Source organism: Hippopotamus amphibius, chromosome 1 (genome assembly GCF_030028045.1).
Source record: "Hippopotamus amphibius kiboko isolate mHipAmp2 chromosome 1, mHipAmp2.hap2, whole genome shotgun sequence".
NCBI classification, from domain to species: domain Eukaryota; kingdom Metazoa; phylum Chordata; class Mammalia; order Artiodactyla; family Hippopotamidae; genus Hippopotamus; species Hippopotamus amphibius.
The window spans coordinates 53,745,099-53,759,478 of NC_080186.1; the positions used below are offsets into that span (position 1 = coordinate 53,745,099).

At 34.0% G+C, this 14,380-nt stretch overlaps 1 protein-coding gene across 12 annotated transcripts in view; it reads left to right on the top strand.

Moving 5' to 3' along the window:
- The window catches only part of EVI5 (ecotropic viral integration site 5), a 229,532-nt gene that overhangs the window by 149,345 nt on the left and 65,807 nt on the right, over positions 1 to 14,380 (top strand). For 11 of the 12 annotated variants that reach the window (XR_009049764.1, XR_009049766.1, XM_057712910.1 and 8 more), the window contains 3 exons: positions 703 to 843; positions 2,094 to 2,252; positions 9,346 to 9,492. Coding sequence is in view for 10 of the 12 variants with exons in the window: in XM_057712910.1 (XP_057568893.1) it covers positions 703 to 843; positions 2,094 to 2,252; positions 9,346 to 9,492 (447 nt within the window). In the remaining 2 variants the exon portion in view is untranslated. Of the gene's footprint in view, positions 1 to 702; positions 844 to 2,093; positions 2,253 to 9,345; positions 9,493 to 11,101; positions 11,160 to 14,380 lie in introns of all 12 variants that reach the window. The other variant, XM_057712958.1, reaches the window with a different exon arrangement.

Genomic DNA, 14,380 nt, shown 5'->3' on the forward strand with positions numbered 1-14,380 from the left:
AGCCCACGCACCACAATGAAGAGTAGCCCCCGCTCACCGCAACGAAAGAAAGCCTGTGTGCAGCAATGAAGATCTGACACAACCAATAAATTAATTATTTAAAAAAAACAAAAAAACAAACAAAAAAAACAAATGTTCATAGCAGGGTCATTCATAGTAACCCCAAAGTGGAAACAACCCACATTTCTGTCAGCTGATGAACATATGAATAAAATGTGGTATATCTATACAATGGAATATTATTTGGCAATACAAAAATGAAACTTGAAAACATGCCAGGTGAAAGAAGGTAGTCATAAAAGGCCATGTATTGTATGATTCCATTTATATGAAATGTTCAGAATAGGCTGATTCATAGGGACATAGATTAGTGGTCGCCAGGGGCTGGGGATAAGGCAAATGTAGAGTGACTGCTAATGGGTATAAGGTCTCTTTTGGGGATGATTAAAATGTTCTGAAATTAGTTCATGATGTTGGTTGCACAATCCTATGAATACTCTTAAAAACCACTGACTAGTGTTCATTAAAAGGTTAAGTTTTATGGTTTGTGAATTGTGTCTCAATAAAATTGTATAAAATTAAGTACAATTACATATGGGAGAAAATAACCCATATTATTTTGCTATATTTCATTGTTTTGTATGCTATATTTTATTATTTAAATTTTTTTAAAATCCCCAATTAAATTTTCTCTTGCTTTAGAGAAACAACTCCTTTCCTGATGAGAATAACATTGCAAGGCTTCAGGAAGAACTTATTGCTGTGAAACTGAGAGAAGCAGAAGCTATTATGGGTTTGAAAGAACTTAGACAACAAGTCAAGGATTTAGAGGAACACTGGCAGGTATATCAATATATTTTGTGTGCTTTTTTAAAAAGAAGGTAAAACCTAAATATCCATTTTGCGTGAATTTGAAGTAGTTAATGAACCAGCACTAGCATCTGAGTTTAAAATGAGAAAGACCTTGTTTAATATACAAAACTGAGAGCATTTGTGAATTGAAAGTACCTTTCAACTTTTTCTCCCTTTTTAATTCTTGTAAGTAAATAAAAGATAAAATAGAGATCAAGTCATAATTTTGTTACGTTGTTATACCGTTGTGATTTGTGTAACTTTTTCTGAAGAACTAAGAGAAAATATTTCTTTATATAGTACTTATTTCTTCTGTTGTTGATATTAAATTCATTGGTCAATACGAAACAGAAGGGTGACATAAGTATAAATTTGTTTATGAATTTGTAACTTCTTTTGAAAATGGCTTTCTCACAAAATAAAACAGACAGTTAGTTATATGCCCACAAATTTATTCACATATGAGGGAAACTATTGATAAGTAGCAAAAAAAAAAAAAAAACCCACCCGAAAAAACCAGAATCTATAAGACACAAGGGAGAGAAGAAAGGAAACAAAAACTACACATCATTTCAAAATAGTGATCTTGGTATGAATTTGGGATGGAGGGGTGCATCTAGCAAAGACTGAAGTTAGTCCTTTGCATTGCCATGGCTTTTTTTTTTTATTTTTTTTAAGAAGTGTCAGGCAGCAGTAAACTGGAAATTAGAAACAAAACTGTCCTTCACCACACATGTTTTGAGAACACTGCTCTTAACTTCTAATATTGTTTCCTTAATTCATGAATGACCCCATTTTCCCCTTTTCTTGGGATTTCATTAAGAAATAATGTAAAAAAATCTCTCAGAAAAAAATTAGGGAGAAAATGTATTCTTTACAATAATTAATCCATGGTATAAAAAAAAATTTGAACTATATCTGAGTTTATATCCCACATCTGCCACTTATTGGCTGTGTGATCTTTCTGAAGTTACTTACTCACAATTTCCATTTTCTTACCTCTATAGTAAAATTAATAATGTTTAACTTTTTTTTTGGTTTCCTCTTGCTTCTGCTTTTGTGTGTGTGTGTGTGTGTGTGTGTGTGTGTGTGTAAAACTTTTAAGATTTTCTGGGGATTAAATAAAATGATGCATATACAGTGCCTTATACAGTATTTGGTCTGAAATAAGTACTTTATTAAATTGGCTCTTATTTTAATACTGGTAATACTTGTTGCAATACAATTTTTTTGTATTTTAGCGCCACTTAGCCCGTACTACTGGGAGATGGAAAGACCCACCTAAGAAAAATACTGTGAATGAGTTACAAGATGAACTGATGACCATTCGACTTAGAGAAGCTGAAACACAGGCAGAAATAAGAGAAATAAAACAAAGGATGATGGAAATGGAAACACAGGTATGATGGGAAAGCCTAATAGCTTTAAAAAATATCATTAGCCCATCAGAAGTTTATACACAAATTGTATCATCCTTAGAACAGAGCTAATAGGTGGACATATGAAATGGTCTAGACTGCAGTTTTCTAGCTCAAATAAAAAGGGCTAAAACTGTATTCCTTGACAGCAAAGATTTAATATCTTCTTTGACTCTTTCAACAAAGTTTAAGCGAGTCATAAAACTCTATTTGACTTTGTTTCATCATTGCGCAACCTGAAAGGGAATACTCATGTTGAACAAAATTTCTTAACCTCAACACTACTAACATTTGAGAGCAGATAATTCTTGATTGTGAGACTGGCCTGTGCATTGTAGTATGTTTAACAGCATCCCTGGCCTCTACCTACTACCACATCCCCCTCCCCTCTACTCAGCACCACGCCCCCGCCACATTGCCAAATGTCCTCTGGGGGGCAAAATTGCCCCTGGTTGAGAACCACTGATGTAGAATATCATGTGAATGATGTTTCCTAAAGTTGTGTAATGTTGTGACTCTGAGCAGCCAATTCCAAAATTACACTTCTTTCTTCTCAAGTCCCCCCTTTCTCTAATAAATCTTATCTCAAATATAGTTGACTTAAGATCTACAAAGTCCTTTTTATGAAACCCATTTGCATTATAAAAGTACACTTGGTACAATTTGGTTTTTATGTGATATGTCTGTGTGGACTATATTCTTTATTCTCTGTAATGTTATTCGGTTTTCAGAATACTTATTCAGTCAATAGGGGGCATAGTTAACTCATACATCATTCTGTATACTTAGAGCAAAATGGTCATCCCAACTTGAACATGATGACATGGATATGTCTTGTTTTACATTGTTCAAAATTATTTTTCTTGTATTGTTCATTGTAATTAAAAATAACAGTAAGATTATGAAAAGTAGACATCCAGCTTTATGATGGGAAGTTTTATTTTTATAATCAGATTTTATCTCAGTATAGATATTAAAGATACAAACACAACTTTTAAGCCAGTGTTCAGGATTTATTTCACAGTGACTATAATGTAGGTAAATGAACGAAGCTCAACAAATGTGGTTTTGGGAACTTGTGAATACAAAGCAGTATGCAGCCGTCAGAGATCTTACACTTGAGAAATCAGGCATGCACAAACTATATTTAATATAATTAACTATATGAAATGATCAGTGTTAACTAAATTTACTGTGGTAATCATTTCACAGTATATGTAAGTCAAGTTATTATGCTGTACACCTTAGACTTATACAGTGCTATTAGTTAATTATATTTCAGTAAAACTGAAAGCAATATATAATTTAGAAATTTGTAGTTAGAGAGTTAGATAGAAATTGCTGTGGAGAATAGGACAGGACAATTAATTCGAACTAAGTGGTTTGGGGAAAGGCTTCCTAAGGAATTTGTATTTTGCACTGTGCCTGACTAATGAATGTGGTTCTTAAATGTCAGTGTATATATTGGCAATGATCCACGAAATTTTCTCATTGCAAAGTAAGAAAAATAAATACAAATAGTGTAGTGTGATATTAATGCTGTATTAGTCATCTCAAGAATATTACATCAAACACCCATGTATCCAGCATGCAGATTAAGAGATAGGTCCTTATTGATGCATGTAGCTCCAGTTCCTTCATTTTAATGACTTTTAGGAAAGTCCACCTGGTAAGTATACCTAAGTTTCTGGAGATACTTTCCTCTTTGTACCTATTTTTGCTATTACAAACAGAGCTGCTCTGAACATTCTTGCATGTTTCCTTGTGTATATCTCTAGGAGTTTCTTTAGTACAGGGGTTCTTATCTTTTTTGTGTGCCATGAACCCCTTTGGCAGTCTGAAACCTATGGACCCCTTCTCAAAATAATGTTTTTTAATGCATAAAATAAAATACATAGGATTGCAAAGAAAACCAGTTATATTGAGGTACAGTTATCAGAATACTAAAGAACAAGTTTGTGATATGGAATGCAGACACAGAGGTATACACAACATATTCCCATTGCAGGAATCAGGTTTTTCATAATTTAGATTTTTTTGTAGCTAAATTAGATTGTGCTATAATTTTCCTTTTGGGGGAGACTTTTATCTGGTTTTGGCACCAAGGTTATAGTAAGCTGGGTGAATGAGTTGGATTGTATTTAACTTTTTCTGTTCTCAGAAGTTTTATGTAAGATAGAAATTACCCATTACTTGAATATTTGCTGAAATTCATTTCTTCATTTTATTTTGTTTTTTTCACTTTTTTTTTTTTTTTTGGCCACGCAGCATGCGGGATCTTAGTTCCCTGACCAGGGGTTGAACCCATACCCCCTGCAGTGGAAGCACAGACCACTGGACCGCCAGGGAAGTCCCTGGAATTCATTCCTTTAAACAGTCTTGTTTTTTCGTTTTGTTTGTGGGCATAGTAACTCTTGATTCTAGTTGTTGAAGGGTTATAGATCTTTTCAGGTTTTCTGTTTCTTCTTGAGTCTGGTGCTGTAAGATGGGGTAAACTTCTTCAGGACTTTTCAAGAAAAGAAGGAAGGCACAAATAAACACTATTAGGAATGAAAAATGGGACATAAATATAGATCCAGTGAAAATACTTTTTTAAAAATATACTCTGAACAAGTTTAAGTGATACATTTGAAACTTGAGTATTTAGATGAAATAGACAGTTTCCTAGGGAAAGATGATTTGACTTGAGGAGATTTTTGCTTTGTTTTTTTTCTTGAACTTCTGGGGCCTATGAATTTGTGACTGCCATAAAATTTGGAAATTTCTTGGTCATTATTTCGTCCCATATTTCTTCTCCCACACTCTCTTCTTCTTTAGGGATTCCAATTACACTTATGTTAGATTGTTTGATGTTGTCCAGCAACTCTTAGATGCTCTATTCTTTTCCCTCCCGTTATTTTTTCTCTTTGTATTTCACTTTCTATTGACTGACCTAGTTCTCTTGATTTATCACTAAGTTCCCTGATCCTTTCCTCCACTTTGTGAGTTGTCTGATGAGCCATTGAAGGCATTCTTTACATCTACTACTGTGTTTTTTACTTCTAGTATTTCTGTTTAATTCTTATAGTATTCATTTCTTTGCTGATATTACCTATCTGATGTTGCATAATTGCAATATCTGTGTCATATGTGCGGCTGGTTCTGTTGATTGCTTTGTCTCTTGAAAGTGTTTTGTTTTTACCTTTTCCTATGCTTTGTAATTTTTTGTTGAAAACTAAATGTGTATCTTGTGTAGCGCAGTAGACTCAGGTAAATAGTTTTTTGCCTGGAAATGGGTACATCTTTCCTTCTACTAGGCCTTTAATGTGGGGGATTTGAGTTAATATAGTCAGGAGTTGGGCTGGTTTGAGGTTTGTTGTTTCTGTGGTTACCCTCATTGCACCACAGCCTTCAAATTCCTCTAGCAATATCTTGTTTTTAGATCGCGGCTGGTTTGCCAAAGGGTTTTTCTCAGTATCTTTAGGTTTTCCCTTTGCACAGTACTTCAGGGGAGGTCAGTGCCCAGCAGTATTCCACTGTTACTTGTTAACAGGAAATTGGAGGGTCAGAGAACACCTCTGCCCTATTGTTCTGATAAAGCCTCAGTCTTGGGCTGTATTGTGTCCCTGAATCTGGGGTGTTTGGCCTCATTAGCGCTCCTGTCCTACCCCCAAGCTGTAGTCCTGCCTCTTCCCCAGATGCACTGGTTTTCCCAGTGCCCCATGGACTGCAGTGTTTGTTGTCCTGCTCCAAGCAGGTTAAACCTTTTGTTCCCTAGAGGAGATAAGCAAGAATTAGTGCCTGTCACTTATCCGCTACTGTCCCCCTCCCTGATGCCTGTACAATGGAGATCTCTTTTTCAAGACTTTCACCAATCTTTTGTGTGTATACCTGTTGGGGTCCACAAAGAAAAAGTGTACAAGAGTTTGTGAACTCTATTGTCCCCACAGGCCCCACACTCTCTAGCCAGCCCACACTTGAGCTCCACCAATTTGATGTTTATTCTAGCTGAATTATTCTTAACAGCTACTAGCACCATCTGCCCTGTCTCTTAGATTTTTGGACTAGTTGGTTGTCCTGTGACCTCACCTTGCTGGGTTCAACATTAGTAATGAACTTAGAGTTTGGCTGGCTTCTTTTTTTTTTTTTTTCCCTTTTTTAACTGAAAAGGTGGAAGCAATGTTCTTTGTGACTCTCTACATCCCCAATCAGAAATCAAAAGTCTTTATTATGAGGTATCTGAAATTATTTTATTTTGGACTCTGTTTCTTCCTTTTTTCTGTGTGTTTTCCTCCTTTCTTGCTTTTTGTTGGATTTAGTTTTTTCTTGTTCCTCCTATTAGTTTGACTTTTGTAATTCCTTTTCTGTTAGTGTTTATTACCTGGGAAAAAAAAAGCTTACCTGACTGAACAAAGTCTAAAGTTAGTAATTATCTCTTTCTTCCAAACTGTTTAAGGGCCTTAGAAGAACTCCATGTGTTCTTCTTCCATCTTCCAATCTTACATCTTACTATTATTGTATATTTTTATACTTCTAAATTCCTAGGCATTATTACTGTTTTATGGAGTCAGTACTCCTGTGGATTTGTCTGCTTGCATGCCAATTTTTTGCTCTCTGTTCTTACTTTTATTTAACACTTTCTTTCCAGTTTCAATCATGAGTTGTAAATTCTCTCACTTTCTTAAAATAAATGTACTTTCCTTTCACTCTTGTATGATAGTTAGCTGAGTATACTTTTGTAAGTGGAATTTTTTTTAAGCACTGCCAATTTTTCCTGTTGAGATGTCTGCTGGATATTTCACTTTCCGCCCTCAAAGATACTCAGTTTTTCCCTTGATTTGTGTCTTCTTTTCTTTAGCATTTTGTAAGTTTTGTTATACTGTATTTTGATGAGGCTTTATTTGTATTGATATATATCTTATTTGGGACTAATTGTGCTTCCTAAGCTGTAGATTCATGTGTGATTTTTGTTGTAAAAAATTCTCAACTGTTATCTTCTTAGGCCATCATATCTCACTTTTTTTTTTCTGCAACACCTATTAGGTATATTTTATATCTCCTTATTCTCTTTTCTGTGTCTCATGACATCTTCTGGGACATTAATTGTTTCTTCAATGTGTCTAATCACCTATTTAACCCTTTAATTGAATTTTTAATAGCAGTGTCTGTTAGTTTTAGAAATTATATTTGGTTATTTTTCAAATTTGCTGATTTTTTTTTGACAGTGACGTGTTCTTTATGTTTCTGCTTCCTCTTTTTATGTCTAATAATTTTAAACATAAACTATTTTGTATAAAGTCCTTTATATGATTATTTTACTATCTAGAGTTCTTAAAAATCTATTCTTGCCTTTTTTTTTGTTTTATTTTGTTTTTGGTCTACCATTTCTCACTCATAGTCAATTCTTGGATTTCGTTTATGTGTGAGTGTTTTGTTTTGTAATTTTGGATCATGGAATGGTATTCAGGGATTCAGGGAGGAGTTTTGTCCGTGGGAATTCTTTGCAGCTTATGCTAAAGGTGTGTCCCTCTGAAGTATAGTTATTTGTTTTAAAGGTAGGAGGTAAGACAGTAAAAAGAGGTTGTGGAACATTTTGAATACAGTACTAAGAAGTTCATTCTTAGTTTTGTAGACAGACTGTGTTCACTGATTGAAAGTGAGAAAAAAGAGTGATATAGAGGATGGTCTTAGGAAGGAGGCATTTCTTCTGTGAGTCAGGAAGATGAGTAGTGAAGATGAAGAAGAAACCTGGAAATGGTAGAAAGTTTTAGAGCTTAAATGTATTAGATGATCCAGATTTTAGAATTGAAACTGGAGGCAGGGTCATTTTCATAGAGTGAGATAGAATAGGTTTAATAACGGTAACAACTGAGTATTTATTAAATGTCTTAAATTTCAGGCATTAGGTGAGAACTCCTTTCATAAACTTCTCTCATGTAATTCTCACAATACAGCCTTAAAAGACAAGCAGTAATATCTACGCTTATATCAGTGTACTAAAATTTGATGGCATTAGATAACTTGACCAAGGTTGAAGAACTGTTAAATGAGGAGCCAGATTTTGCCTGTCTTTGGTTATGAAAATTCCTACTGTTTCTTTCAGGCACTTAATAGAATAACTTAGGGTTGAGAGAATTCAAGCTGGATCAAGCCTGAATGTGAAAACTACCTCGTGTCAGTAAATTCAAGATCTGTAACAACAAGGTCCTATTGTAGAGCATGGGGGATTATAATCAGTCTCCTGTAATAAACCGTAATGGAAAAGAATATGAAAAAGAATGTATGTGTGTGTGTGTGTGTGTATCTGAATCACTTTGCTGTACACCAGAAACTAAAGCAACGTTGTGAATCAACTATACTTCAAACAAATAAATAATCTGGTTTTTTAGCATTTAGTTATTATACACTAAGCAGCTAGCATGTATTGCGTTCTTACTATATATTAAGCTGTTACATGTATTATCTCATTTGATTCTGAAGACAACCAAATGAGAAATAGATAGAATTTTATATACATTTTTCAAATGAGGAAATAGAAACTAGATATTAACTAGTTTGCTTAATCACCAAATAGCAAGGCAGAATTCAAAACCAGTCTATCCTCCATAAAAACAGACGGTGCTATACATTTTAGGAATGTAGAAGTTCACATGATACATTTTGTGACATCAAAAAGTTTACAGTTTAGTAAGTGGTGAGGATACCTTTTGATCAGTCTGTGCTTTTGAGAACTGGAGAAGAGAGTTAAATTCATCATATCACTGTGTGTCTGTTTTGTACCATATTGCCTACTTTAGAAATGAATATCTACAGGTTCTATGTAAACATCCTTATAATTTATAGAGATTTATTGTATGAATGGTAAATGGACCTCTAATGAGAGTTTCTAATATGAACCTTATGTATTCTTTTGGATGACTTGATTTTTGAAGCAGTTTTATAATTTTTTTTAAGTATTTAACTATTTGTTGAATACAGTAGGCCTGTAACTAATAACATTAAAAATATGTTGAGGCATAATAAATGTAGGTAGAAATTTATAAGTTTTTTCAGGCCTTTTATCTATACTCTGAGTGTTTCTATTTTTAATTATTAGAACCAGATCAATAGTAATCATCTTCGAAGAGCAGAACAAGAGGCGATCAATCTACAGGAGAAGGTGCAGTATCTTTCTGCACAGAACAAAGGACTACTTACCCAGTTAAGTGAAGCAAAGCGCAAACAAGCAGAGATTGAATGCAAGGTAAATATATCAAGTAGCAAGTTTATGTTTTTGTCAATATAATAATGCTTTTTTTGTTTTTGTCTCATCATTGAGTACATTATCATAAAACCAAAAAAAAAAGCTAGTCTTATTTCCTACTTTTCCTGAATTACTTTGGTGGTTGTTTTTGGTCCAGGTTAGCTCATCTTGCTCTGGGTGGATTTCAGGCAGGAAACTTCATTTTCAACCACTTGGTTAAATGCCAGTGCAGGAAATTAAGTTAACCAGGTGGCTGAAGATTGGTATCTCTTTTTACCTGTAGCCCTTTAAAACTGAAGCTTTTAATATCTCATCCAAAAAGATAGGTAATTTAAAGAGGTTGGGGCAACTCTGCTTTGATTGGTACCTTATTAGTGGGCTGTCAATATTGATATATGTTTTCGGTATAGAATAAAGAGCAGAAGAGGGGTGTATGTGTACCAATGGGTTGGGAAGATTGTGTACATTTCACATTATTATTTTTAATCAGTTTTTAAATTTTTTGTGCCGTGTTTGGATTCGTAAAGCTTGGAAAAGTTTTTGAACGCAAGTATGTTTTTTTCCTTCTATAAACTTACAGTATAGCAGTGGTGAGAGGTATGGGAAATGGGTAGAAGGAGAGCGGCTGTGTGTGTGTGTGTGTGTGAAGTAACTAAAGAGATGACTGTGGTGTGAACATTAGAATGCATTATGGAATTTTAAAAATAAACTAGACTTTCCATCTTTCCATGGTGAGATAGTAAGAATGATGCCCTTTAAAGATTCCAGGCTTATTATTCTATGATAAGAAATAAGACTTTCAATGGCACATATAAAGCTGTAATTCCATCAACTTGTTCTGGTGTCATTAAGAACCAAGAGTGAAGCTTGAGTGGTTTATCAGTGTCACTGAAATCCAGAGATGAAATTACATCCTAATAAATATGCATGGCTGTTACAATTTGCACTGACAGAAATCTGTAGGCAGTACTGAAGTTTGTACGAACATAAGAGTAGTCCCTCTTGAAAGATGACTAGGTTTTTTTTTTGTTTTTTTTTTTTTTTCTGGCCGCATTGTGCAGCTTATGGGATCTTAGTCCTGGACCAGGAGTTGAACCTGGGCCTTGGCAGTGAAAGCACCGAGTGCTACCCACTGGGCTGCCAGGGAATTCCCTAGAATTTAAAAATAAAATGATGTGGTATGAGGTTACATCAGTTTGATTTATCATATTAATATCTGTTCCAAGGTTTTGTTTTTTTTTTTTTTGATGCTGTCGTGTCTGTGCTGACTTTTTCATAAAGAACTAAATTTAACTTTTTTTATTATTGTTTTCCTTTAAACATGTTGATAACACTGTTACTGGAGTTAATATTGCACCTCAAATGCCTCAGCATCTTTTAATCAAAGTAAAGCATTCTTTAGAAATATTTGGGGAGTTTGCCAATGAAAATAATAGTTTTCTTTGAATTTAAGTAATGGGCTCTGATTCAGAATTTTAAGAACTGATATGGGATTTTAATTTTAACTTTTCATTAATACTGTAAAGTATGTTACAGGTGCTGACTCTTAGATCTCCCCCATGTTTAAGGTGTATATTGACTTATTCAATCTTTTTAATGCCTTTTGCAGATTTCAAGAATAACCAGTGTTAATTGTCATCCTAACATCTAGTACATTCTGATTAAGTGTATGTATTTTATTTTGTCATGTTGGAACAATTGAGCAACAAACTTAACTTTTTCAAGAGAGCTAATCCTTCATTTATATAAATCTGATTCATTTTCATTTAGTTTTATATGATTATAGCTTATGATTTGTTAATAAGTAATTATTAAAGCTCATATCATTTTTCAATGATGTAAATTGGGATACTGTTTTTAATATTAGCATTGTTTTCTCTCTGTAACTAAATTTGAATGTTCCCAGTTACAGGTGAAACAGTATAAGTCTAAGATCCCCAATATGAAAATCCAAAACACGTCTGAAACCTAAACTTTTTCATAAATTTCACACAAATTCATTTGGAAGCAAAACCTGATTTGAATTAATTTATAGCCATTTATAATTTTTATTTATCCCACTTTGTGTGGGTATTTATACTTCACTGCTTCACTGTGTCAAGCAGTGAGCATACTGTTTCATTATGGATGCTGCCTCAGCTCCCACTAAATAGTATTAGTGTTTGATTTATGTACCTTATTGCTCTTCTAAAGTCTAAAAAATCTGAAATTCCGTAACACACCTTATTTCAGTAATAAGATGGTAGGATTTCCTACGTAAATCTAAATTTGAGGACTATAGAAAGATTTTATATTCTCTGTTAATTCGTATACAAATTTGTAAAATTGTGTAATAATGTTAAGTGAAGAAAGCTGAGCAAAGTATTTTACTATGATTACAATATCGTGCATATATGGGATGATAGGAAGAAAAAAAGAAGATATTAAATCTATTGCTTAGATTTCATATAAATTCTGTTTATTTTTAAAATACTTCTTTGCCTGCGTCGGGTCTTAGTTGCGGCACATGGGATCTTCGTTGTGGCATGTGAACGCTTAGTTGCAGCATTTGGAATCTAGTTCCCTGACCAGGGATGGAACTTGGGCCCCCTGCATTGGGAGCGTGGAGTTTTAGCCACTGGACCACCAGGGAAGTCCCTCATGTAAATTTTAGTAGCTTAATACTTATACATTTTTTCATAATGCTTTGATATTTTTAAAACTAAATAGAAATGAAAACATTTCTCTTGCTGACCCTACCACATACCCCTTTGTTTATTTTTTCCCAGCTAACTGCTTTTATTATTTTCTGATAAGTTCTTTTAGAGTTTCTTTTAGGCAGATACTAACAATTAAAAGTATATACTTTTTCTTTTCCTCACTTGCTTATGTGAAAGTTAGCAGACAATAATATATTCTACTTTTTGCTTTCTCTGTTGATATGTTTTGTAGAGCTTTCAATTATCAGTGCTTAACGAATCTCCTTGTTAGTTTCTAAGGTACATTGTTTTCCATTGCATGCATATTCTATAGTATACTTAACTAGGTCCTTATTGATGGCCACATGGGTTGTTCCCAGTGTTTTACTACTACAAGTAGTATATAGTGAATAACTTTGTACATACATAATTTCAGATGTATAGAGGTATATCGACACATTCCTGTGGGGTAAATTGCTGTAAATTTGATTGTTTGGTCAGTGAATAAATATATTTGTACTTTCATAGATTTTGTCATATTACCTCGCTTGGGTTGTACCATTTTGTACTTTGACCTGCAGGGCATGATAGTACCTGTTTCTTCATCATGTTACTTACAAATTGTGTAACCAAATCTTTTCATTTTAAATAGATATAATTTATATGTTCTAGGACAGTGGTTTTCAAATAGGGATGGGAGGAGGTGAGATTATAAGACTTTAAAGAATGATGGCATCTATCAGTATTTACATATTTGTCAAATATTTGGGTGTCTTCTATTTGTCAGTTATCCTTGTAGGCATTGGGGATACAGTAATGGAGGAGGTGGACATAATGTTTAGTGAGACAATAAGTAAAAAATGGAAAGATCATTAGTAATGATGTACTATAGAGTGGGAGTTTAGGGAAAATGGTAATTAAGATTGAATGCCAAGAGTTGGTATCAGAGCTGAGACCTGAAGAATAAGAAGGAACCAGCCATATGAAGAGTGAGGGGAAGATCCTTGCATGAAAAAAAGGGTCAGAGTTCAAGACCAAAAAGCAGGAAAGAACTTGGTTGCTGAGTCTCATATATAATGCAGAGCTGAATGAGGTAAAGCCAGGGAGGTATAAGCTAGGACTCCACTTCTTGCCATATAGATTTTTATAGGCCATGGTAACAGGTTTGAGTTTTACTCTTAAATGCTGTAAGGAGGCCACTGAAAGGTCTTAAGTAGAAAAGAAACATGATATATTTTTTGATTTGCTATATTGGCTTCTGTTTTTTTACTTATAATTTTGAAGTAATTTTATGTTTACATTAAAGTGGCAAAGATAGTACAGAGAGTTTCTGTATATCCTTTAATCAGCCCCTCCTAATTTTAACATATTACATAACCATGATGTATTTATCAGTACTAAGAAATGAACATTGCTACAATGTTACTACTAAATTGCACTTTATTCAGATTTCCCCATTGTGTCTCATTCTTCTTTGATCTGCAATAGTTTCTCAGTGTTTTCTCGTCTTTCATGACTTTGACTATTGAAGAATACTAGTGAGGTATTTTGTAGAAATTTCTCAGTTTGGGATTGTCTGTTGTTTTCTCATGCTTTGACCAAGGTTATGTGTTTTAGGAAAGTATACAGAGGTAAAGTGTCTTTCTCAGTACTTCATATCAGGGGGCATACTCTTTTGATATGTCTTACATCTAGTGCTGGTAACTTTGGTCATTTGATTAAGTTGGTATCTGCCAGCTTCCTCCACTACAAAGCTTTTTCCTCCTCCTATTCTGTTCCTTACAAGCAAGTTACTAAGTCTAGACAATGGTCTGAGTGGGAGAAAGGGCATTAAGCCACAACTCCTGAAGGGAAGAGTTATCGAAGAATTTGTGAGCATATGTTAAGACTGCCACAATAGGACAATATTTAATAAGTATTTGGAGGAACTATTTTGAGTTTATACAAATATCCTTAAGGTTTCAGCAACTAATGTTAGCATTTATTAAGGGATAATGCTTGTACCAATTAATGTAATTATGTTTTAAAAGAACACACATGCGTGTGTGGAGATGGATTTGAGGTGTGTTGAAGAGAGATTTGATATGAGATCATCAGGTAATAGTATTGAATACAAGACAGAGTTGCTAGCCTGGGCTAAAGTGTTGGCAGTGGTACTAAAGCATAGTAGGTCAATTCAGTGTTTTTGTAGAGACTTGGTGATTGCCTTG